The 27,366-nt window shown below is 41.6% G+C and overlaps 1 protein-coding gene across 12 annotated transcripts in view; it reads left to right on the forward strand.

The window, feature by feature from the left end:
* ALPK1 (alpha kinase 1) overlaps positions 1-27,366 on the forward strand; it is a 157,508-nt gene that overhangs the window by 91,308 nt on the left and 38,834 nt on the right. For 10 of the 12 annotated variants that reach the window (XR_008524682.2, XR_010139764.1, XM_024246131.2 and 7 more), the window contains one exon: positions 23,091-23,289. Coding sequence is in view for 9 of the 12 variants with exons in the window: in XM_024246131.2 (XP_024101899.1) it covers positions 23,091-23,289 (199 nt within the window). In the remaining 3 variants the exon portion in view is untranslated. Of the gene's footprint in view, positions 1-313; positions 12,149-23,090; positions 23,290-27,366 lie in introns of those variants that run through there. The other 2 variants (XM_054554331.1, XM_054554330.2) reach the window with 2 other exon arrangements.

Here is a 27,366-nt window from a genome sequence, read left to right on the forward strand (position 1 = left end):
CTGGAAAACTACAAAAATGAAGAGAGAGGGCAACCCTTGTCAAAGTCCAGCTTATTGGAATGGTTCTTCCCATGTATTGACCTCCTAATATGTGGCAGTTGCTCAATCTATGTTCTTTCAGCTATGACGACAACCCTTAAAGAGAAATGTTATAATTCCCTTTTCACAGTTAAGAAAATTAATGCTCAGAGAAGTAACTTTTCAAAGTCACAATTTGAACTCCCCATCTCTCCATGGACAGCTCTGTTCTTTCCATTCAGGGGCACACAAGGAGGGCCATGCTGGCTTTTTTTTTTTTTTTTTTTTTTTTTTTTTTTAGACAGCGTCTTGCTCTGTTGCCCAGGCTAGAGTGCAATGGTGTGATCTCGGCTCACCACAGCCTCCACCTCCCAGATTCAAGCGATTCTCCTGCCTCCTGAGTAGCTGGGACTACAGGCACGCACCACCACTCCCAACCAATTTTTGTATTATCAGTAGAGACAGGGTTTCACCATGTTGGCCAGGATGATCTTAATCTCCTGACCTCGTGATCCGCCCGCCTCAGCCTACCAAAGTGCTGAGATTACAGGTGTGAGCCACCGCGCCTGGCCTGTGCTGGCTTTCAAGATGTTGAGATACCAGTGGTTGGTCACAGCCATGGCCAGGGGCCTGATTGCTCCTACTCTTGTCCTGACTAATTCAGGAACCTCTGGATCTTGCCATGATCTGAAAATGAAAGTTTGTCTCAGAAAGAACCTTGCTCCAGCCAAATGTCTGGTGTCTCTGAGGCTGCAACAATTGTATTTTGTTTAGGTCCCCTAGATAAGAAGCAGATCAGGAGAATGGAGTATGAGGAAGGGAGCTGAGCTACTTGTCAAAGGCAGAAGAGCATGTGGTGACTGGTTGGACAGACGGGGTGGGCACTAAGTATAAGATTTCAGTCTTGCGATGTACAGGGCAGTGATGCCTTTACCTGAGACAGCACAGGAGGGGAAGCTGGCATGTGCTTCTTGGATGTCTTACAGACATCTGAAACTCATGATCCTTCTCTTCCCTGCTCTCAAATAAGGTCCCCTTTCAGGGTCCAGTAGCATAAGCTGGGAACTTCAAGGTCATTCTTGTCACCTTCCTCTCCCTTGCCTGACATATCCACTCCATCACCAAGCTTAGTAGGTCTTATTTTCTAAATTCCCCTCCACCCCATCACTACTTCTGTTCCAGCTGCAGCTATATCTCACCTGGGCTGCTGTCATTGCTTCCTGAATAGCCTCGCACATCTACCCTGCTTCACTCCTCCACATCATTTCTCCATGCACAGAGGTGTTTGTGCAAACTACAACTCTAGTCTGTCACCCTAGTATGCCTAGGAATGCAAAACTCTGAAATGAGGCCCATGGGCCCCGCCAGGCATAGTCCTTCCCTTGGCTGCCCCTGCTGCATCTTCTCCATCTCATGGCCTCCTTTCAGCCCACACTCTTACCGGGATTCTTCCATGCACATAGCTGCTCTCCATTCCAGAAACATTCTTCCCTCCCTCCTTTGCCTGATTAATTTCTGTGTATCTTTCCTTTCTCAGCTCACATCTCAGTTCTCAGGGAAGCCTGCCCTGATCTCTGGGACTAAATCAAAATTCTCCAATATAGGCTTGGCTATAAGGTATCACCTTTTCAAAGTTGCAGATTACATTTGTTTGTGGGGTTTCCTTTACATTTGTTTACATTTGTTTGTGGGGTTTCTGTCTCTCTCTTCTGCTAGCTACAAGCTTCATGAGGACAGGGCCTTATCTCTGTTCACCATCATATCCCTGACACTTAAAATGCATACCTTCAATGAACACCCTTGGATGGATGGATGATGGATGGATGGGTGGATGGATGGATGAATGAAACAGTATTAATGTTATTTGAAAAACATGGTGTTTGATGTGCATGTGTGGTGGCGTATATATGAGGCTGCCCCATGTGTGGCCCACAGTCAGACAATTGTCTAGGTACTGGTCAGGAGGGTAATGCCCATGTATCTCTCAGGGATGGAAGGCATTTAAGTAAACGCCTTAAATGTATCCTGATAAAGAAATGAAGTAATCACCTGAAGAAGATAATGCTATTGGTTGTGCATATCATAAATTGGAGTGGGGAGATCCTGAGTTTGGGGAGCACAATGAACTGCCAAGGAAAGAATGATTATGTGAGGTCCTGCATAAATGTTAGGCTTGAGAGAAGTGGAAAGAGGAAGCATATGTAAGAGACATTACAAAAAACAATCTAAGGTATGTCATGATTCATGGAATGAGCTAGACTGAGGTAGATTGTATTATTCTTCCCACATATTCACTGTTACTGTGTGACTTGCATGCCTTCCTCTGAAAGGAATATACCTTCCCATGGAGATATTAGGCTTGGCCCTCACAACCTGTCTTAGTCTATGAAATGTGGCTGGAAGTGACATATGCCAGTCCCAAGCAGAAGATTTATGAGCCGTTGTGTTGTTCAGCAATTGGAAGTTTTCCTTTGCCTTGTGAACAAGGTAGGGGCTACTCCCTCAATCTGAGAAGGGCAACAAACGTTGAAGAGAGTGTCAGTGTTACAGCCAAACTGCAGGCCATAAAAAATAAGGACAACAACTGCCAAAACAATTTTATCATTAAAGGCAATTAAATTTTAGCATTATCACAGTCTTACCATGTATCATGGGTTGAATTGACCCCCAAATGATGCATTAAAGTCTTATCCCTCGGTACCTCAGAGGACTTTATTTGAAAATAGCGTCATTGTAGATGGAATTAATTAAGTTAAAATGAGGTCATACTGGAGTAGGGTGAGCCCTTAAGCCAATGTGACTAATGGCCTTGTGAGAATACCTAGAGACATAGGGCAAATGCCGTGTGATGATAGAGGCAGAGACTGGAACCATACAGCTGCAGACCAAGAAGCACAAGGGTTGCTGGCAACATCAGAAGCTAAAAGAAAGGCAGGGAACAGATGCTCATGTTAGAAAGAGCATGGCCCCACTGACATCTTGATTTTAGACTTCCAGCCTCCAGAAGTGAGGAATGATACATCTATATTGTTTTAAATCACCCAGTTTATGGCCTCCTCAGGAAACTAACATACCAAGTGCATATGTGTAAGACAATGAAGCAAGAAAGCTCTCAAATGACTTCTAGATTCTTAGTATGTAAGCCTGTGCCTCTATAGAACAGAAAGCAAAATAAACCCCAGTCCACAGGAAAAAACAGAATTTGTTCAATGGAATATTTCAACAAAAATGCTTCTAAAAGGAAAAGAAGAATAGGCTGTAGTATCTACTAAGTTATTTTATTCTTAAACATAACTAGAGAAAATAGATTGGGAAAAACATATCACTCTTCCCACTTCATCAGTTTGTGGTACATAGTACAGTCAAGAGCCCACTAAATATTTCCATTTGGATGTCCTAGATGTCTCAAGTTCAATAGGTCCAAAACTGAATTCATAATCTCTCAACTTCTTCTCCCTCCACCAACCAAACTTTATCCACCCCCAGTGATCACCATATCGGTAAATGGCTCTACAAACCACCCAGTTCCCCAAATCAAGACCTTGGCTTTATCTTCCCCCCAACCCTCATATCTCATTTGTTACCAAATCCTAATAATTTTTCTCTTAGATGTCTGTCAAACACATCTTCCTTTCCCTAATCCTACTGTAACTATTCTGGTTCCGAGCATATCATCTCATTCTTAGAATATTATTATTATTAGGTTAGTGAAAATGTAATTGTGGTTTTTGCAATTAAAAGTAATTTCATTTATCTGAGACAATGTATGTCTCTGTTGCCCAGGCTGCAGTGCAGTACAGTGGTACAATTTTGGCTGACTGTAACCTCTGCTTCCCAGGCTCAAGCCAGCCTCCCATTTCAGCCTCCCAAGTAGCTTGGACTACAGGTTGCATGTCACCATGCCTGGCTAATTTTTTATTTTTTTGTAGAGATGGGTTTCCCAGAGCCATGTTTCCCAAGCTGGTCTCAAACTCCTGAGCTCAAGTGATCCACCTGCCTAGGCCTCCCAAAGTGCTGGGATTGCGGGCGTGAACCACTGTACCTGGGCCTCTTACCTAAATTATATCCAACTCCTCTCCCTAACTCTAGTCACATTCCCTGTATCTGAAAGAACAGGAAGGTCATGCTGCAGACAGATTTAAAAACAAACAAACAAACAAACAGACACTCAGGGGCTGAAAACAAAGAAGGTTTATTCTGTCCTCTTGCTACATGTCCATCTGAGGTCAGTGGGAGGCTCTGCTTTATGTCAGTCTCCTCAGGAGCCCAGACTGATGAAACATCTAACATGTAGAATATGGCTGGTTGCCATTGCAGGGGGAAGCAGAAATAAGGAATTGCACACTGGGTTTTAAATGCAATTAATCCAACAGATGTGGCCATTGGTCAACAGAAGCCATGTGGTCACATTTCTTTTCAAGAAGCCATAGAAATACAATCCCACCATGTGCCCAGAAGGAGAAGACCCAGAAATATATTGGCAGATAGGCTGCCACGGCCTGCTAGCTTCTCTCCACAATGGAACTGAAGCATCTTTCCAAAAGAGCAGGCTGGCATTCCTTCATACTTAAATTTGGGGCAGGGGTTGGGGGGAGTTGGAAAAAATCTCAACTAATTAAAAGAAAATAACAAAACAAAAACAAGACAACCATGTAGATCTTACAGAAGTACCTAATACTAATCCTCAACAAGAAAATCTTCTAAATAAATTTGGGTGAACATTTTCATCAAGGTGGTGAGAATACTGGTTACTTTTGTTCTTTATACTTCTTTGATTCTTTACAATAAACATTGCTTACCATTATAAATAAATGAAGGGAAGAGAGAGAGAGAAAGAAGAAGAATTGTTAAACAGTTGTCCTTAAATCTAGACAAGGTCAAATGTTCAAAAACATAAACTTCTCACCACTTTTCTAAGAGCAAGTACAAATACTGAAGTGCACACATCTTAACAATGGAGAGGCTAAAGTCATTAATTAAGTGACTTAAGTACTGAATCTTTTCACCAAGTAAAGTAAGAATTTAAAATGCAATGTTATTCCTTCCAAACATTTTCTCTTCCCATTTGGTGGCCTGCTATAAGCTGAGTATCATTGTTCTTCTGTTATATTTTTTTAGATCATTTTAGCCGGGTGTGCATACACACATGTATGTGTGAAATATATATATACTGTATATATAATTGGTATTGAGTACAAGTTATTTCTCCATCAAATGATAGAACAACAAAGCTGGAGAGAAATTCACAGGTCTTCTATTTCAAGCCCATTGTTGGGTAGGTGGGGAAACTGAAATCTAGAGAGAATGAGAAGAGGCTCACCAAGTCACACAGCCAGTTCGTGGAAATGACGGGACCACCACAGCCGGGTTTCCTACTCCTAAATGTGGTGTTTTCTCCCTGAATCTACATGACTGCCTGGCTAGGCAGGCTGTTGTAGGGCTGGGGCAGCTTGCCCTTGTTGCACTCCTTTTCTCTCCGCTGCCCCATAGCCTGCCCCTCTGCTTCTTTCTGTTAATGTGATTTGACTATTTTATTCGGAGCAGAATTAATTTAAACAGAATTTGTATAATTTTCAATAATCAACATTTAAAACTTGAATTTCTTTTGCTGAACATTATAGGTCTTGTTTTGAAAAGAAGCCAGATAAAATGTTTAGATGCTTCAAAAATAAATTTTATTTAATAAGTGAAAATTAGTTGCCAAGAGAATGGAGCTTTGGGTGAAAATATTAGCCCCAAGGCCTATGTATTTTCAGACTTTAAGGTAGAGTCTGATTAAAATCACCAAGGATTTAAACCCTGCTCTAAAACTCTGCCAAAAACTGCCCTTTTAATATAGTACTTTCAAGTTTCAATGGAAGATAAATTAAAATGGTGGCTTGTCCTTAAAATTCTACCAAGAAACTTTGGTTGCCACAGAATCAGGCATGCAAGTTATCCCTTTGATGAGGCTAAATCTATGGCATGAATTTCATGTCTCCCCATAATGAGGCCTGAAGACTGAGCCAAGTCCTGGAGGAGTTGATTTGACTAAGACAAGTGGGCTGAGCAACCCAGCTCAAAATGCTAGCAGAAAATGAGCAGGTTCAAGTGTTGGGCAGACAAAAGAAAGTGATGACCTTCAGAAAATAAATCCTAGGGATGTGTTCATTCTTTCTGGCAGCAAATAAGAAAAACATCATCTCCCAAATCTTATATGTTAGGTAAATGAGGAGCTGAAATAATATTATCTCCATATGTCTGACTGTGTTTATATGAGGTTGAACCATATGAAAGTGTCACCTTTGTATGCAACAAACGTCAAACACCGGCAATCTCATATGATTCAATGTGATATATTCTTCACAGCATATAATCTTGATGACAGTCCTGCAAAGTGAAATTTATTATACCCATATTGCAGATGAGATGATTGGCTCAGAGAGCTTGAGAGACATTTCCAAGCCATGTCACCAAGTATACTTCAGCAGAGATATGCCCTGGATTTCCTTCTCCCACCCTTTCATCATGTGTAATCACCTGCCTGCTTCATAAAACAAGATTATCTCACTCACAAGGGCAAAACCAAAGCATTTTTAAGCTCAACAAATTCGTAGATTTTGAATCAGTACTTTCTTTTATTGGATATATTTGTACAGCACAAAAGAAGTTTGCTATTATGCCATGAATCTATTCATTTGAATCAATTGTATTTAAAACATTTTTATTGCTCATCTCATCTGTAAAAACTTTTACACAGGCACCGCATTATACATTTATTTATTTAATGATATACATGTACTGTGCATTACTATGTATATAGATTTCAGTAGAACAGAAATTTAAGAAGAATAAGACAAAGATTAAATGAATACTTTAAAATAAAGTTTGAAGTGTAATATTGGCATGAGAAACTTTTTGTTCATGTTAAAATTGTAACATACTATGTTTAGTTTTAAAAATCTTGAATTAGTCCTCTACTCTGAAGATGTAGCTAGTACAGTTTATTTTAATACTTGATTTTAATGACTGTCACAGTTGAAAAAGTATGTGTCAAAGATGTGTAGATCCAAATAGAAATGGTCAGCTATGATTACAAATTCACATCACTCACATTTCAATCCATCTACCAATTATGAGGCATCATTTGTTGAAATGCAGCTAGCAAATTTCTGCCTTCCCTAATGTCAATTGCATGTTTCTGCAAGTTAATCGGAGGATATTTTTTTTAACAAAGGATGTCAAAAATCCATTCAAACTCTTCATTTGGAACATTTTTTTAAACAGGTTGAAATTGTTTTCGTTGTCATGTTTCCTTAGGAAAGAAAGAAAGAAAAAAAAATTCCCATTTGTGTGTTTTAAAATATGTGATATTTTTAGTACCTAAACCACAATGAAGAAAATACTTCCAGCCCTCATTATTTGAAAGATATTTTTCAGAATACCTGTTGCATAGCATGCTGTTGTCAGCCACTTGTCATCACAGAACAGGCTGACACAAAAGCCTTTCATAAAAGAAAAATGTCTAAGCTCCATATCTGGCCATTCCCTAAGGAACTTTGCCTGGAGGTTTTCGTAGTATTTCCCCCTCTCATTATGAATTATTCCAAAGTATCTATGATTTGTGATACTAGAAACTGTAAACCTACTTACCAACTATATAAACCACAATACAGTGTGTACAGTGAAAATGGTCCAAAAAGAGAGTTCCGGTCATCAGCTCCTCCAGGATGAAGCACGATTATGTGCCATCTGTGCTGAGTAACCATCCAACATAACAGAGTAAGGCGCTTATGTCAATTCACTTTTTAAAATGTTGGTGAAGCTTAATTTCTTTCTCATTGATAAATTTAAATGGAAACTTTCAGAATTTTCTTTATATTTTGAGATATCAGAAACTGATTTCATAATCTCACCCTCAATCCACTGTCAAAACAATATGTTATTATTTATTGAGCATCTACTAAGTGCTAGGCACCTTACATGTACTCCTCTGTAATCTTTTCAGTAATCTATGTAGAGCTGTTATTTTTTTCTTTTTTTATGTTTTTGGAGACAGAGTCTCACTCTGTCACCCAGGCTGGAGTGCAGTGGCATGATCTCGGATCACGGCAACCTCCATCTCCTGGGTTCAAGCAATTCTTGTACCTCAGCCTCCCAAGTAACTGGAACCACATGCGTGTGCCACCACACCCAGATTTTTTTTGTATTTTGACAGAGGTAGGTCATCACCATGTTGCCCAGGCTGGTCTTGAACTCCTGAGCTCAGACAATCCTCCTTCCTTGGTTTCTCAAAGTGCTAGGATTATAGACATGAGCCACAGTGCCTGGCTCTGTGGCGTTGTTATCTTCACGTTATAGATGAAAATGTTGAAGTCTAAAGGTTAAGTAACATGCAAAATCACGTAGTGCCTCAGCACAGCTGAAACCCCTTTTCTTTGCCTTTTCCCACAGCATCTCCCTCTAGTAACGGATTTCACTAGCTTCTTCATAAAAGTAGTCCCAATATTGGCTTCTTTTCCACATATGTGTGTAATCTGTCACATTTTGAAAATATTATCAGCTCAATTCTGGAGCTTTTTATGTATTCTCTATGTGAAGACCACAGGCAAAATATATTTCTTTCATGGCTGTTGAAAACATCCTATCACACTAGGCATGAATTATTAGACTGGTGCAAAGGTAATTGCAGTTTTTGCTATTGCTTTTAAATGGCAAAAACTGCGTTACTTTTGCACCAACCAATATTTCCATGGGCACTGTATGTGAAATCGAGACCTCTGTGTCTTCTGGAGTCACTGTCAAGTACCACTTTAAAAGAGCTTAGGGGCCAGACCCCTAACCTGTCTCAGTAGCTCTCCTATTATATTGCTTTGGTCACAGAACTATGATAGCTTCCCTTCACTCTTTGTCTAAGGCCATACCTTTGCCTAATATGCTTAAAATGCACATAATTTATATCTGTTTATGACTTAAATGACTTATAGTATAGAGATTCCAAATACTGGTCAATAGGGTGAATGGATTAGAATTACATGGGACATGTATGCATTAGCTGGGGTGGGGTGGGGAGCAGCTTCTTAAAATATATATATTCCTAGCTCTTACTACCTCGAGATTCTGATTTAGTGGATCTTTATTTAGATCCATGAATCTGTATTGATAAAACATTACTGTTGATGAGATTGGGCACAGTCAGATGGTGTATATATAATTTAATATTGGAGAGTAATAAAGTCTATGATGACAAAGCAGAGTCAAGAGATAGTGAGTGATTATAGATACTGTAATATGATTGTAGAGGAATGGTTACGGAAGGACTTTTTGAATAGGTGACTGGAGCCCAGATCTGAATGAGGGAGCCATGCGGATATCTGAGGGCAGAACATTGCAGATGGAAGGAGCAACAAATATAAAGACTTGTTGGAGGATGAGCAAAGAGGCTGGAGAATGGTGAGAAGTGATGAAAATAAGAGTAAATAGGTCAATGAAGTATTAAGAGGCAATATCATATAGGATTTTATTGGCCATGATAACAGACTTAAATTTTTTTAATTTTTTTAAGAGACAGCGTCTTGCTCTGTTGCCCAGGCTGGAGCACATGTGATGGTGTGATCATAGCTCACTGTAACCTCAAATTCCTGTGTTCAAGTGGTCCTCCCACCTCAACCTCCAGAATAGCTGGGACTACAGGCAACACCACCATGCCTGGCAAATTTTTTAAAAATATATTTTTGTAAAGACAGGGTCTCCCTATGTTGCCCAGGCTTCTTTCAAGCTCCTGGGCTCAAGTAATCCTCTTGCCTCGGCTTCACAAAGTGCTGGAATTATATGCCTGAGCCTATATTTATGGCTGGCCTAAATTTTATTTTAAATGTGATGGGAAGCCGTGTTAAAGTCAAGAGCAGGGAACTGACATGATTAGGCTTACATTTTAGAGGGATCACTCTGTTTGCTGTGTAAGGGAGAGGAACACCAGAGGCAAGAGCAGGGACCCTATCCAAGCAAGACTGTAACAGTGGCGTGGACTAAAGTGGGTCACCTGGAGGAGATGAAAAATGGTCAGATCTTACACGTATTTTAGAGGTAGAGCCAACATGATTTGCTGATGGATTGGGTGTAGAGGACAAGGGAAAAAAGAGTCACAAACGTGGAGTCAAAACTCCAAGGTTTTGTCCTAAGCAAATGAGTGAATGAGTCATCACTACAGAGACAGAGAACACTGAGGAAGAAGCAAGAATGGAGGAAAAATAGAGTTCTGCTTTAAACATGATGAGTTTGAGATCCTGACATCCAACTTGGGCTATGGCGGGCAATTCCATATACAAGTATGCATTCGAGGAAAGAGAAACAGGATGGTATTTAAACGTGGGATTCATCATCATAGTTGATATTTGAGGCCATGGGACAGGCTGAGTGTCACTGGAGGAGAGAAGCAGTCTCAGAACTGATCGCTAGGGCCTTCCTTGTTCAGAATTTGGGAAAGAAGCATGATCCAGCAAATCAGAGCAAGGAAGGGAACCAGGAGAATGTGCAATGACAGAAGCCACCAGAAATTTTTTTCTTTTTTAAAGAGGGATTGATTTGCTCAGCTAAATCTTCTAGGAGTTTGAATAATACGAGAATAAATAAATGGTCACTGGATTTGTTAGCAACCTTGAAAAGAATAGGTACAGTGAAGTGTTGGGGATGAAAATTATAGATTTACAAAAGAGTGGCAGGTAAAGACGTGAGGACAGTGAGTTTAGACAACTCTTTTGGGATTGGCTAGAAAGGGCAGCAGAGAAATGGGATAGGAGTTGGAGACAGATGTGTGACCAAGAAAGGATTGTTTTTCTCTCTTTTTTTTATTTTACTTTAAGTTCTGGGATACATGTACAGAACGTGCAGGTTTGTTACATAGGTATACATGTGCCATGGTGGTTTGCTGCACCTATCAACCCATTGTTTAAGTTTTAAGCCCCACATGCCTCAGGTATTTGTCCTATTGCTTTCCCTCCTCTTGTCCTCCACCCCCCTACAGGCCCCGATGTGTGATGTTCCCATCCCTGCGTCTATGTGTTCTCATTGTTCAACTCCCATTTATGAGTGAGAACGTGCAGTGTTTGGTTTTCTGTTTCTGTGTTAGTTTGCTGAGAATGATGGCTTCTAGCTTCATCCACATCCCTGCAAAGGACACGGACTCATTCTTTTTTATGGTTGCATAGTATTCCATGGTGTATATGTACCACATTTTCTTTATCCAGTCTATCACTGATGGGTATTTGGGTTGGTTCCAAGTCTTTGCTATTGTAAATAGTGCTGCAATAAACACACGTGTGCATGTGTCTTTATAGTAGAATGATTTATAATCCTTTGGGTATATACCCAGTAATGGGATTGCTGGGTCAAATGATATTTCTGGTTCTAGATGATTGTTCTTAAGGTGGATGCTATTACAACATGTTTGGATGCAGATGAGAATTATCCAGGGGAAATTAATGATGCAGAAGAGAAGGAAGATATAATGTAAAGAAGGATGAGAATTGAATCTATAAGTAAGGTATTTGTATCACACTTACCAGAGGAGGGTAGATGAAACACATAGGTTCCAACTCAAGAGAGTTGACAAATTTAGGTAAAAGAATAACGACCATCTCTTCTCATTGACTCTCTTTTCTCAGTGAAATAACAATCAAGGTTAACAGCTGAGACTCAGGAGAATTAGAGGAATTTTGGTTGGGAAGAGAGAAGGAGGTAGAAATGTAGTCCCAATTGCCGGGCAGTAATGGGGGCCATCTTCAGGTTACAATCATAAATTTAAAGTATCATGGTTGTGTTTTTTTCCAGCCATTTTCACTTGCTTAGGTAGAAGCTCAGGTTAGGCAGATAATTCGATATAATTTTGGAATTTGGGATGCCAATAAATAACATTGATCTTACCCTCCTGCATTCAGAACCAATTGAAAGACAGATACAAAAGAGTAACTTTTATGACTATAAAACAGATAGGAGAATGTGGTTTTCAATATTCAGATGTGGGTTGGAAAATTCTTCACCCCAGACTCATCTTGTTGCTGGCAGGAACCTTCCTTCAGGCAGAACAGGCCAGAATGTACCCTCTCCCCTGGCAGGAAGATGTGAAGAGAAGAGAGAGGAAGGTCTGAGCCAGGTATGTCACCCCCATCAGATAATGTGTTTCATCCACAGAAGGGAGGTGAGAGTGAGGGTTGGGGAAAGAGCCTGGAAGATCAGCCTCGCTCAGCCAGAGTGCTCAACTCTGGCTGCTCATTGGAATCACCTGGGATTGTTAAAAGAAACCGATGCCGGGTGTACTCCAGAGATTCTGATTTAACTGGTCTGGGCTGCCATCTGAGCATCTGGACTTTTGAAAGTCCTACCGGGTGACTCTAATGTGAGGCCAAGGTTTTTCTCTAACAATAAGCATGGTTGGCATTTGCCAGAAAAATATAACAGAGGCAGAAAAAGGGAGAGGAGACAAGAATGCTTTTTAAAAGTTATTACATTTATGCACTATGGAATTTAAAAAGGCAAGTGAGGGCATGAGATGACTGATGGGATAGTACAAAACAGTAGGGTCAGTGAATTGTATGGGTGTCCCAGAAAGGTTGCAGAATTGTTGGATTTGTGCTATAGAAGAAGGAAGCTGAAAGAACAAGAGATAAAGACCAGAGAAAGCAATGCTTAAATTGAGATTCTTAAATGCTGCCAAAATGGTACATTCTAAGATATGACCAACCATGAGAGTAGGTGACTAAGGTGGGGTGTAGAAGAAGATAGTTGGAGAGAAGAAGGTCATGGGCAAGAGACACCAGTGTGCTGGAGGAATCATCAATGTGGATGCTGAAATCACAAAGAATGATGACTGGGCTCATGCTAGCCATAGCAACCTGGGCACCAGAAGAGAGGTAAGCTGTGCAGGTCCCTAGCTCCCAGGGCCATGAGATTCACAGAGATCCTGGCGAAATGGTTGCCTATTTTAATACTGCTTTCTTTTCCCTTTAACAGATGGCCAACTCTATATACAGTAGAACTGAGAAAGGGCGAGATGATCCAAAATATTATCTTTAGATATTAAGATACAGAAAAAACTTACAACTATTTTTCAGGAGGGTTTGAATCTGCATTTTCTATTGGTAAAAATGAAAGAAAGGCCAATGAAATGTTTACAGGCCCTGAGCATAAACCTTAAGAAACGTCAGCTTTTTCTTCTCACCTCCTTGTCACATTTAGTGGGTGGACAAATATGGAGCATGCTATGTTTGGTCTTCCATTGACTTGAGTCCACCAGTTTGATCTGTACCACTTTCACTCTGTTTTTACTATTGATGGATAACTATGCAGGTGTCAATCACTTTTCATGTGTTTATTCTGCTAATTCCTCATCTCAGGACTTCCCCACCTCCCTTCCATATTTCCCTGCCTTTTACCAATCTCCCAATTTGTTATGCAGCAATAATTTCCCTTTACACTGCTCCTGCCAATTGCAGTGCCAGATGGCTTCAGTTCTGAGCCCCCTCACCCAGCCCCCCCTTGAGAACAGCTGCCATTGTCATTGCTGTGAACACATCACAGCTTTGAACCCATAGCTGGGACCTAAACTTGATGCTCAGCATCGGGAGGGGCTGGCGCTAATGCAAGGAACCATGAAAACAGCACACACAGTTTTCCTTGCTGCTGTTTAGCAAGAGCCCTTAGAAAAGGCTCTTTAGCATTTTTTCAATCATCTGTGTATCGAAATCTCATTGTGGAGTTTAATTCCTTTACCACCTGACTCAGCTTCCTAGCCATGAAGTTCCCTTTGTGCCTTAAACACAATTAGAACCCCATTATTTCCCATCCTGAAAACAGATGTGAAAAAACAACTGTGTGTGTGTCTATGCATGTGTCTGTGTACATGCGTTTGTGAGCCTCTGTCTTCAGAAATCCAGCACATTCTCTCATCCACATCCACATATTTTTATGTAAACATGATCATATAACAGGAAAAATACAATTTGGTTGCTATTTGGACAATCTTCCCCTAAGTCAGCCTCCGAGGAAAAATAAACGATTAGAATCCCTGTACGTTTTTGATCTTGAGCTATACTATGTTCATCCCAACACTAAAACTCTGTTACTGTGACACTACCTAAAAAGATCATATTTTTGAGTCCTCTGTGATGGCAGGTCAGTCGTGGGCCTAAAAACGCAAACAAAAAGAATCCTGAATCAAATTCCATGTAGACCAATATGCATTTCAAAGGCATTGCCCATGTAGTCAGTGGGTTAGGGTTTTTGTGTTGTTTTCTTTTTCTTTCTTTTTTAGGGGGTGGGGGAGGGAGAGGGACTCTCTTTCATGTTAATCTAATTGTGCATAACCCAGGCACATTTTACCATGTAGGGAAACTCTTTAGCGTCCCTTCCCTACCACACACTTTGGCCCTCTTTCATTTTTCTCCTTCTGATGTCAGAGAGCCCCCCGCCCCCTCCCCGGCATACATTTTGGGAAGATTCCCAGGATGATGATGTATTCTGCTTTGCTGCTGAGGAATTTACTATCCCCTTACTTGGCAGCAAATGAAAGTGGGTATTAATTTCTCAGAGTGCCGGTAGAAACACGACAGAGGGGCTGCAAGAATGATACCCACCTAAATCTGTATGTAGTTCACAGCATGCTGCCATTTCAAAAGGGAAAGAGAAAAGAAAATGAAAAGAAAGAAAAGATTCTCCTGAGTTGACTTCTCTGCATTTTGCATCGTTAGGTCTTGGAGAGAGATGCGAGAGGTTTGGGCCCTGAACGGAGTTAAATTATGCAGCTGCAGGGATGCCAGGTCCTCCAGAATAGGATGCTTCGTTTAGATTTTCCACAATGCTATTGAAGTGCTTATTTTCCTCCTGAAGAGACACAAACAGATGCAAACTTCTGTAAACACTTTAGAAATGAATTCAGTGAGTTTGGCCTCTCAGCAGTGCTCAATAGCTGACAGAAAAATGTCTAATTAGTGCAAGTGGAAATAATAGGGCCACTTGGATTCCTTCCATCCTCCTCCAAGTCTACTTTTCCAAGGAACTCAAAGGCCCTTTTGTCTGGCAGGTCACCCTCTCTCAGGCTTTTGTGCTCCAATCTATTAAGAGTAGAAGGGGGAAAAATAGATTAGGCAATGTTCTCTGCTCAAATATATGGCGTGTTCTTGAGGGATGCAGAATGGGGTGTTTGCAGCATCAGTTTACAGGTGCTTGGGGAGGGATTCCTCCATTGGTGACAGCCAAAAGCAATTCGCACGTGTGTGCTGAGAAGGCCCCCTTTCAAGACCCAGCTTTCCCTCACCAAGTGCCACAGAGCCCGCTCATTTTCCTTTTCCTTTCTCAGTTTCCAGTAATATCAATCTTCAGAGTTGGTGAAGAGAAGAAAGAGATTGAAAAAAATGAGAAGTTTAGCCATTCTCTGAGATAAACCTTGTAGATGTTATATGCATGACCCATTATTTCTGTTTTGCTCTATTGAAACTTCCACTGAAACTCACTTTGGGAGTCTGTCTTTGCCTGTTTATACCTCGTCATACAAGTGAGTGGAAATAAATGGCTGACTTCTTTCCATTTTTTTCATACTGTTCCATGTCATTTATTAAGCACCCACAATCTACCAAGCTCTGTGCTGAGCATTTGACCCATACTTCCTCTAATCCTGAAACAGCACCAGAAATCAATATTATCCACATTTCACAGATGAGGGCATTGAGAATAGAGCAGTTAAGTAACTTGCCATGGCAAATAAGTGCTAGAGCTAGGAAACAAACTGAGATACCCATGGTTTCATCTCAGACATTATATCGCTTTAATCTGTAAACATTTAACTTGGATCAATTTTTATATCTTCCATGTCTCTACAGCATATACCTAATTTTTACTCTACCTTCTTGAACTGTAATTTGGGGGTCACTTTCTATTGATTTCTTTTTCTGTGCAATCTGGGCTTCTTTCGTACCTGGCTATTTTTGACTGAATGCCAGATTGTAAACTTTACCGTCTTGGATTGTGAACATTTTTGTGTGCCTATAAATATTCTTGAGCTTTGTTCTGAGACTCAGTCAAGTTAGGAAATAATTTGATCCTTTTGAAGCTTGCTTCTAAGCTATCAGAGTTGGCCAAGAACAGTTATAGTCAAAGGCTAATTTAGTCTCCCTACCGAAGCAGTACCTTTCTGAATACTCTACCCCATGCCCTGTAAATGACAAGACTCTTCTACACTAGGTGATAGAAACACAAGCTGCTTGAGGCCTAAGAATTGCTTCCTATGTTCATTTCAGGTGGCTTTTTCCCCAGCTTTGGGTGGTTTCTTTCCATGCAGAAGCTGATCAGTATTCTGCTGAAGACTCAAAGGGGACCCTCTGCAGATCTCTGAACTTGCTTTGTGCAGCTATTTTCTTCTGGTACTCTGCCCTGTGAACTCACTACCTGGGCCTCTCCAGACTCCAAGAAGCTCTGTCTTATAACTCAGGGAGACCATTTCATAAAGGATGTCACTGGACTTACAAAGTGTCCTTGTAGCTCACTGTGAGGAGTGCCCAACTGTAGTGATCCCCAGCTATCACAAAATCATCATTTGCTCTCATAATACCAACTTTTGCTAGAGAATATCAAAGCATGAAAATTAAAAGCCACCTCCCGGGAAGTCTTCTTTCCTTTCTCTCATTTTTAAATATATAACAAGATCACTCTTTTTATTTGGAATTTGTTTTTATTTGTCCTTGTCTTCCTTTTCATAGAATTTTCTCATTATAATGAAGGAAGTGGGGCCCCTAAAACCACTGTTTGGACTCAACAGTGAGTTCAGCCCCAGCTTTAAAGACCCAACTTTTCTGTTTGTTTTTTGAGATGGAGTCTTGCTCTGTCACCCAGGCTGGAGTGCAATGGCACAATCTCGGCTCACTGCAACCCCCGCCTCCCAGATTCAAGCGAATCTCCTGCCTCAGCCTCCCAAGTAGCTGAGATTACAGGCGTGCCCCACTACACCTGGCTAATTTTTTGTATTTTTAGTAGAGACCAGGTTTCACTATGTTGGCCAGGCTGGTCTTGAACTCCTGGCCTCATGATCCACCCGCCTCGGCCTCCTAATGTGCTGCGATTACAGGCATTGGCCACAACACTGCCAAGACCCAATTTCTTATTCCCAGATTAGGCACTGCTCCACAGAATCTTGCTGAGGCCACAGGGAAAAGTAGAAGATGAACTCATGCTCAAGAGACTTGTGTTCCTAAGTATTGGTAAAGATGTGGAGAAAATGGAACCTGTGCACTCTTGGTGGGCTTGTAAAATGGTGCGAACTCTGTGGAAAACAGTATGGATGTTCTTCAAAAAATTAAACATAAAACTCTCATGTGATCAAACAATCCCACTTCTAGGTATATATCCAAAAGAAGTAAAGCAGGGTGTCAAAGAGATATTTGCACACCTATGTCCATGGCAGCACTATTCACAATGAAAAGAGGTGAAGCCACCCAGATGTTCATTGATGGATGGATGAATGAATAAACAAAATGTGGTATATACATACAATGGAATATTATTCAACCTTAAAAGGGAAGGAAATCCTGCCACATGCCACAATATGGATGAACCTTGAATATATCATGCTAAATGAAGTAAAAAGACTAATGCTGTATGATTCCACTAATACGAGGTATCTAAAGTGGTCAACTTCATAGAAGCAGAAAGTAATGTTGGAGCTCAGAAAAGGATACCCCAAAGTAAGGCATTTTGGCATGCTAAGTACTTTGAAGTAAAGGAGATTGGAAGACCCTGGAAGCAGCCTCAGAAGCAAGTTTTCTCTGACCTTCTCCTGGTTTCCTGTCTCTCACCCCTCTTTCACCACTACACCAAGTCATAGAAACCACAGAACTCCTGTTCCTCAAGACAAGTCATAGAAGTTAGAACCCCTCTCCACCAAAGCAAGCCATAAAACCTAGAAATATTGCTCTAACCTTTCCCTGCCTTTCTGTGTAGAGGCTGGCCATAAAAAAATTCTCTGTCTTATCTTGTCTGATAGATTATAAGACCTGTACCTGGAAGGAAGGATACTACACAGACAGGCTGAGAAAAAGCTCACCAGATAGGTCTTGCTGAGTCCCATCACACCTAGTCTATTATCATTAGTCATACTCCTTCTGTCCAATCACATTTCTACATGGCTGTCTATTCTTTGTCAAATTTAAACCTTAAAAATGGGAAGTTTTTCTGGGTCTTTGGGTGTTCATTTCTAAAGACTCCCATGTAACGTCAAACTTTGATTAAATAAATTTGTTATGTTTTTCTCTTGCTAACCTGTCTTGTGTTATAGGAGTGTCAGCTGTGACCCTTATGATGGAAGAGGAAAGGTGTCACACCTCTTCACCCTTACAGTAGAATGGTGGTTGCCAGGAACTGGGGAGAGTGGAAAAAGGGGAGTTGTTTTTTAATGGGCATAAAGTTTTGGGTTTGCAAAGTGAAAAAGGTCTGAAGATCTGTTTTGCAACAACATGAACATACTTAACACTGCCGAAATGCATACTTAAAAAGGTCAAGATGGCAAATTTTATGTTATGCATTTTTTACCACTATGAAAGAGAGAAACCAAGAACAGTGGCTCATGCCTGTAATGCCAGTTACTCAGAAACTGAGGTGGGAGGATCACTTGGGCCCAGGAGGTTGAGGCTGCAGTGAGCTATATGATCAGCCACTGCACTCCAGCCTGGGTGACAGAGTGAGACCCTGTCTCTAAAAATTAATTAAAAATAAGTAAATAAAAATAAAAGAGAGAGAGACTTGAATGTTTGCCTTGCTCTGACTCTTTTGATTTTGTAACTTTGGAAAGTCACTTAATCTCACAGCTTCAGCTTCCTTTTCTTGTTTAGATTTTAGAGTTACTATCAAATTTAAATGTCATAGTGTGTGTTAACATTTTTCATAGACTAGATGGTCCTATACAAGTGGAAACCATTATTCTCTGTGAGGAAAGAGTGGGGAATCACCTCTGGAGAATAGCCTGCCTCTGAACATTGCCACCCGAGTAGTTACTGCAGCTTCCCTAAAACTGAAGTGAGACACCAATAAGAATGGAGAGCAGTGCTGGACACGGTGGCTCACGCCTCTAATCCCAGCACTTTGGGAGGCTCAGGTGGGCAGATTACGAGGTCAGGAGTTTGAGACTAGCCTGGCCAACATAGTGAAACCCCGTCTCTACTAAAAAATACAAAAATTAGCCGGGCGTGGTGGCGTGCACCTGTAGTCCCTGCTACTCAGGAGGCTGAGGCAGGAGAATTGCTTGAATCTGAGAGGCAGAGGTTGCAGTGAGCAGAGATTGCACCACTGCACTCCAGCTTGGGTGACAGAGCAAGGCTTCATCTCAAAAAAGACAAAAAAAAATGGAGAGCAGAACTAGAAATCAAGCATGCACTGAAGTGTAACATCAAAAAGAGGGCATTCACAGGCTATCTGAGTACCCCCCAAGGTCCATAGCCATGAGCAGGGTGGCAGGAATAGTGTTGTTCTTTCTAAGCAAAAGTAGAAGGAAGGCTGTCAGTGGCAGAAACTTCAAGTACTGAAGATAGTGGCTGAAGATACAAAACAAAGGACTATATCTATGTGTCTTTAGCACAGGAAGGACCCTTGCTGAGAGACTGGCCTTATTAGACACAGCTGGCCACATATAAAACCATCAGTTTGCTTTTCCATCTTTGATTTACATTTTATGAATGCCAATGACTGACTTTTTTTTTTTTTTTGAGACCGAGTCTCACTCTGTTGCCCAGGCTAGAGTGCAGTGGCACAATCTTGGCTCCCTACAACCTCTGCCTCCTCCTGGGTTTAAGTGATTCTCCTGCCTCAGCCTCCCTAGTAGCTGGAACTACAGGCATGTGCCACCATGCCTGGCTAATTTTTGTATTTTTAGTAGAGATGGGGTTTCACCATGTTGGTCAGGCTGGTCTTGAACTTCTGACCTCAAGTGATCCACCCACCTCAGCCTCCCAAATTGCTGGGATTACAGGCTTCAGCCACTGCACCCAGCCAACAGATTTTTCTCATTTTGAAACTTGTATTTTTCAGATTGATGGTTTATTTGACAAACTCAGTCGAAGTTTTGAGCATGGCAATTTTAGTTAGGCTTTTTCTGATTGGAAGGGACAGAAGCTCAATCAAGTAAACACATAAAAGGGGGTGTACATTATTTTGAAAATACATGTGGCATACTAAATGAGACATGTAATTCCTAGAATGGCACTCATGAAAACATGGACTTGCCTTCAGAGCCATTCTTGGATCTTCCCTTGTGTTGCCCATAAACATGGCTTGGCTATACTCTACTTTCTTTCTATCCTTCAACAACAGGCAAGTTCTTTCTATATTTTTTAGTTCAGATTGATAAGTTGGTTTTTTAAAGCCTGGCCACAGAATCATGAGGGGTCAGGTTATCAGGTAGCTACTCTCAATCTGGTGGCCTTGATCTGGTCGTGGGGTGGAGAAAAAAGGGTGTCAAGGCCAAGTAGCAAAATACACAGCTACCTCAAAGACAGGGGCTGTGGGCACAGCAGTTTCCCTAGAAATGGTTATGGTGTGCCTTAGAAAGGCCTTATTCATGTCAGGGTCTTTGGGAGGATCCGATCAATAGTACCTCTCTTCCTCTCCTGGATTCTGAGCAAATGGAGAAATAAAACAAAAGAGGCAAACAAGAGATGAAATATTCCCCTTAATTCTAATAAAGGGTAAGTTAGAAGATATAGCTTTGTATTAGACATAGGGAATCTGCTAGTGGAACCCCAAAATTATATAGACTTCCCCATTTAGTCACAGGAATTACAGGGTCAAGCAGAATACTCCATGTAGGCTGGCTTACTAGACAAGACTTATGATATAGAAAAGTAACGACAAATTGCTGTTTCCTTTAGACAGCTTGCTCCCAAGAGAAAAAAGGGAGAAGAGAAGTCATACATGCCCACTTTATTCTTCTAAAATTTACTAGTCAGATTAGTCACTCCACCCCTCATGAAGCAGAGTGGGGAAAGTGATAGAAAGAGGCTGAGGATGCTACGGTCATTGAGCTTCCGTCACATGGAAGGAAACATCGAGAGGAGAGAAGAGATATTCTCCCCAACAGTTGGCAACTCTATCACAATGAGAGCAATGATAGACTCAGACCAAAAAGATAAATAGAGTAAAAAATTTCGTACTTAATAAACACATTGGTAGTTTAAAAATCTTAACATGTTAAGCATCAGTTTTAAAAAAGAAAGATTATTGTGCTGGTATTTGGCAGGCATTACCTGATTGATGAAAGCCTGTAAATACAAATATCCTGTAACCAATTATGCATATGGCATTTATTAACATAATAGTAAATATCAGATAATTGACTCTAAGGGGACCCTCTGCAGATCTCTGAACTTGCTTTGTGCAACTCTCTTCTTCTGGTACTCTGCCCCGTTAACTCCCTACCTGGGCCTCTCCAGACTCCCAGCAGCTCCATCCAGCTTCCTAACATAGAGTCAGGACAACAAGGGAGCATGGAGGATCTGGATTTGGACCTCCTGTGTTCAAACCCCAGCTCTTAGTCACAGGTCATGTCACCCTGGCATATCACTTCACCTCTCTGCATCTCAGGTTTCCCATCTTACAGAAGAGAATAATAAGAGAACATGCCTCTTAGGATTGCTAGGAGGATTTATTGAATTAGTGCATATAAATCACCTAGCACTGTGCCTGGCACCTGGTTTTGCCCAGTAAGTGTTAGTACTTAGGATTATGTGGTGATGAAAGCAGTACTTTGTGTAGCAACATTGTGGTAGGAAAATGGGCAGTGCTTACAATGCTTTCTAGGCTTCATGCGTGAATAAACATGCCCAGAAAGCACTCAGCATGATTTAGTTTAGCATATGAAGATAATAGTATTTGGGTGATAAACTCATTTATGCTACTAGCTACGTAACCACTAAATCAAAGGTCTTTAGTATAACACCCTAGCAGAGCAAAAGATGATGATGTTTTTTCATAAAAACTTCATTATTTCTACTTCTCGCTCTTTATGTTACACTTTCATTTCATGCCAGTTTTCTTCTTTTTCTTATTTTATTCATTGACTAAACATGATGATATAAATCAAATATGGACTGTTATCTAAAATTCCGTATTTCGTCCTAATTAAAATGTAGGCAATAAATGAAGCAGAGTGTCATGAACTAATGTGGAAGTTCTCCCAGATGATGATGATTGAAAGAAGAAAACAGCAGAACAATATGTTTAGTGTGACGTCATTTATGTATGAGAGAGAGAGAAAGAGATAGGAAGGGTAGGAGAAGGCAAAGCAAGACAACGATCAATTAATGTCTAAATATAAATAAAAGGATAGGCTTTCTGGAAGGAACGTCTCTCCCAAACCATTGTCAAGGAGAAGTGGAGCAGGAAGAGAAGAAATAAGATAAGGGATGGGGAAACTATGGGGCGCTTTTACTTTTTACCCTATATAGTTTTGTTGTTGTTGTTGTTGTTGTCGTTGTTGAGACGGAGTCTCGCTCTGTCGCCCAGGCTGGAGTACAGTGGCTGGATCTCGGCTCACTGCAACCTCCACCTCCTGGGTTCAAGTGATTCTCCCACCTCAGCCTCCCGAGTAGCTGGGACTACAGGCGCATGCCACCACATCCAGCTAATTTTTGTATTTTTAGTAGAGACGGGGTTTCACCATGTTGGCCAGGCTGGTCTCGAAATCCAGGCCTCAAGAGATGCACTCGCCTCGGCCTCCCAAAGTGCTGAGATTAGAGGCATGAGCCACCACGCCCGGCCCTACTTTTTATCCTATGCACTTTAGTATTGTTTGAGTTTTTAACAACAGGAAGTATGCATTTATCGCTTCTATAATTTTATAAATGTAATGGGGGAAATTGAATGAAGGAAATACTATTTTATTGCACAATTGAACTGGACTTTTCTAATTTCTTTCTTTTGGTTCAGCTGCCTAACAAAGTATTTTTCTCTTCCTAGCTGTGGGTTTTGTTGTATTAATGAAAATGCCTCCCACGCTAAGCCTGGCCCTCAGCCTGCCAGCGTTTCCGCCTGGCTCACGATGTTCCACGCTGTTCCTCCAGGCGTCCCTGAGGGCCTCCATCCTCGCTCGGGACTGTGCGGCTGCGGCAGCTATTGTGTTCTTGGTGGACCGGTTCCTGTATGGGCTCGACGTCTCTGGAAAACTTCTGCAGGTCGCCAAAGGTCTCCACAAGTTGCAGCCAGCCACGCCAATTGCCCCGCAGGTGGTTATTCGCCAAGCCCGAATTTCCGTGAACTCAGGTATGCTCCCTCCTGCTGGCCGCCCCCGCGTCGTCAGTGTCTTCTGGTCTGCAGCTCTCCTTCCCTCCCGAGCTACTTGACCTCTGTGGGACACCCGGAGCACCCGGGCCCTGCGTGCCATCTTTCCGAGCCCGGGGCTCCCCTCCCCCGCCCCTGTGCCCTTCCACCCGTCTCTTTGCCAGCACAAAGGCCCTGGCATAAAGGGTTTCAGAGCCAAAAGCAGTAGAGAAAATTGTGAAAGGGTGTGGAAAATACTAATTGGAGCTTTTGTCTTCTAACAAATCTGTCCTGCTGCTTTCAAACAGGGGTATCTGAATTGCTATACTTCTGACCAAGAGTCTTTAAAAAGCAGATTAGAATTCTACTATTTTCTCTTCGCTCTCCTGTCTCCTTTCTGTAGGGCCACTTGACTAAGCTGACAATAGAGCTGACAAACCCACTGAAGTAATTTGAGGGTTTTTTTTCATCATTCAGAACACCGGTACAGTACCTGATTAGGTCTTAAAGTATCTTTTTTTTTTCCTGTCACTTTGAATGAAATGAAAAAGGAGGCTGACATTCTAACTTAAGATGTGGTGTGGAAGAGGGCTGGAGGGGAGGGGGGCCTGCTATGCATTACTGCAAAGTCCACTTCCATAGAATTCTTGAATTATTTAAATTGCTGATAGCCATTAGATTTAGAAACGTGTAGCCTGTTATTCCTGTTTCCAAGACTGAAAAAGTAAAGGATGAAAAGAGAAGGCAGAAACGGGACTGATTCATTTTCTGATTGGTTTTAGCTATTGCTATTATTTTAATAACGCTGGTCTTTAAGAGGTTAAAATCTCTTTACTTCATTTCCTTTGAAAAGGAACTGTACTAACTATGCTAAATAGGACAATTGCTGAATGCAGAGAGGGACAGAGACAAAAGGACATGGGAGAAATGGGCCAGTGGAGGTTACCTTTTCAAAAGCCCAAGTTCATTTACGCTCAAGTTCTTGCAACTGTGCATAAATCGTGCATGTCTTGTTATTTACTTATCTCAAGTAACTCAGGGACAGAGCTGAACTTGGGAAAAATTTCTTCTTTCAAATGTTCCTGATGTAATTTGTAATGTGCGGGATATGAAAGAAACCTAACAACTGTTGTTCCTTCTGATGGCGTCAGATGGCAATGATGTATGAGCAGGGCAGTCTCTGAGGGGAACAGAGTGGTGAAGGCTGGAGGGTACAGACAGGGTTCTAATATTGGGTCTCATCAAGAAGAGCTTGGAACAGGGTTAATGTAGCATATTTTGTGCCATACAGCATTGCTATAGCGTGACATGGAAATTGAGGTCAAATGGTAAACAGGGACGTTGACAGCTTTGCTTTTACATGTCCAAACTGGTCTTTCAGGTTTCCATTTTTGTTTTTGTTTTGTTTTTGAGACAGTCTCGCTCTGTTGCCCAAACTGGAGTGCAGTGGCCTGATCACAACCCACTGCAGCCTCGACTTCCGGGGCTCAGGTGAGGTTCCCCCCTCAGCCTTCTAAGTAGCTGAGACTATAGGCGTGCGCCACCACACCCAGCTAATTTTTGTATTTTTTGTAAAGACTGGGTTTTGCCATGTTGCCCAGGCTGGTGTCAAGCTCCTGACCTCAGGTGATCCACCCACCTCGGCCCCCCAAAATGCTGAGATTACAGGTGTAAGTTGCCATGCCTGACCCGGTTTCCTTTTTTTAAATTGGTTTTGGGAGGGTTTTTAAAATTATTTCTCTCAAGATTCTAACCAGGTGGTATAGCAGTTTTCTCCTGATAACGAGAAAGCTTTGGGATGATCATGATGAATAGGATGCTCCTCTGCTCACATTATCCTGTGTCTAACATAAAGGTCCTGGATCTTTTTCCCTAATGGTTGGGATTGTCTTTTCCTCAAAGACACTATTAGAAGTGCCACAGAAAGACAAATATAGCCTCAGAGTTAAGTCTTCTTGTGTAAATGTCTACCCCAAAACATCTGGAGCCTCCACCTACACTGGGTGTCTCAGAGAGAGAGAAGGACTGTGACTGAGAGCAGGGATGGCTTAGGGGTAACAGAAGAAGATTTGCTGAAAGGAGGCTCTCAGGCCCAGCACTTAGGAATCATGGGGTGGAGAAGTGAAAGAGATTATATAATATTGTAAGAGGTAAGGAAGAAAAACAAAGGTAGTATAAGAGGACAGCAGTCTTGCTATTATCCTTCTGATCCAGCGCTTCCTGGTATCCACCACAGGATTCCATCCAGCCAAACACTCAATGTAGTGGGATGTCAGAAGCAAAAGAAGACCCACAAGGTCAGGCACCATGGCTCATGCCTGTAATCCCAGCACTTTGGGAGGCCGAAGCGGGTGGATCACCTGAGGTCAGGAGTTCGAGACCAGCCTGGCCAACATGATGAAACCCCGTCTCTACTGAAAACTACAAAAATTAGCCAGGCATAGTGGCAGGCGCCTGTAATCCCAGCTACTTAGGAGGCTGAGGCAGGAGAATCACTTGAACTCCGGAGGTGGAAGTTGCAGTGAGGTGAGATCACGCCATTGTACTCCAGCCTGGGGCACAAGATCGAGACTTCGTCTCAAAAAAAAAAAAAAAAAAAAAAAGAGAAGACTCACAAGGCCTGCTCACCTCACTCTTGCCTGAAATTAGGAGACAAAACCTTTCAAACCACAGTTACAGATAAAGGCTCAGATTTCCAATTCCATCAACATGGAGGACTGAGCAAGTGCAGAATCTTCTCCCATTACAAATACGTAAATATGGTGAATTAAAGATTTGTAGATACCTGAAACATGAAAGGTATTTAAAATCACAGCAATAGACTACTGCTTACGACACATAGCCAAAGGAACTTACACTTGAGCAAAGTCCTCAAGGGAAGGGGCTGTCATTTTAATCCCTGGGCAGAGATGAGAGACAGTTGCCTTGTGCTCATGTGAGAAGTAAAATATTTGCATCAAGCTGGAATTCTTAAAGGTTTGCACAGGCTATAAAAGGAGACTGAACAATCCCACCAGCCTGCCCAGAGAAGTTACAAGGACGCTTGCTCTCTGCCCAAGCTCTGGGATGGAGGGGAAAAAAACTCTCATCTAAAATAAAAGTCTCAACTCTGTGCTGAATTTGAGTGTGGAGTCTGAATTTACTCTGCCCACAAAGCAGGAAACCTGCCATCAAATAATTAAGAAAAAAAATTGTTCAAGACTGAAATTTCTGGGCCCCAGGAGATCAAATGCAAAACTATACTCTAGAGAAGTATCCACACCCCAGGGCCATGGGAATCTCACAGGAAAATATTCTTGGCTAAAGATGACCTTACATTAAAATTTATGAGCAACAGGCTGGGCAGTGGCTCACGCCTGTAATCCTAGCATTTTGAGAGGCCAAGGCGGGTGGATTACCTGAAGTCAGGAGTTCGAGACCAGCCTGGCTAACATGGCGAAACCCCATCTCTATTAAAAATACAAAAAAATTAGCCTGGTGTGGTGGCAGGTGCATGAAATCCCAGCTACTTGGGAGGCTGAGGCAGGAGAATTGCTTGAACCCAGAAAGCAGAGGTTGCAGTGAGCCGAGATCATGCCATTGCACTCCAGCCTGGGTGACAGAGTGAGACTCTGTCTCAAAAAAAAAAAAAAAAGAAAGAAAAAAGAAAAAAAAGAGAAAGTAATAGTAATAGATGGGGAATTCCCCCACAGAACAGGCAGCGCATACAAGTTTGTTTTTATATAGACAGGATACAAGAATTCAACTACAAAACCATGGCTGAAGAGCACAGAACACCCTCCCGGTTGGTGAGATAAGCTTTTGGCATTTCACCTGCTAATAAGGGTGCCCAACTGCCAACCAGACTGCTTCAATGGGGTGAATGAGATAAAATAAATCCTTAGAAAAATGAAGTAAAAAACAAAGATACAAAAATGCAAGCTTAATGTATTTATTATCATCAGCTTCAAGAGTTATACAATTATTTTGGCAAATCATAATAAAAATTTCTAAATGCTCACTCTCAGTGTTTTACTTAATCTCCTCGATTCAGGCTAGCAACAAAAAGACACAAATAGTAGTGCTCCAGAGTAGTGCTTC

Source organism: Pongo abelii, chromosome 3 (assembly GCF_028885655.2).
Source record: "Pongo abelii isolate AG06213 chromosome 3, NHGRI_mPonAbe1-v2.0_pri, whole genome shotgun sequence".
Taxonomy (NCBI): Eukaryota; Metazoa; Chordata; class Mammalia; order Primates; family Hominidae; genus Pongo; species Pongo abelii.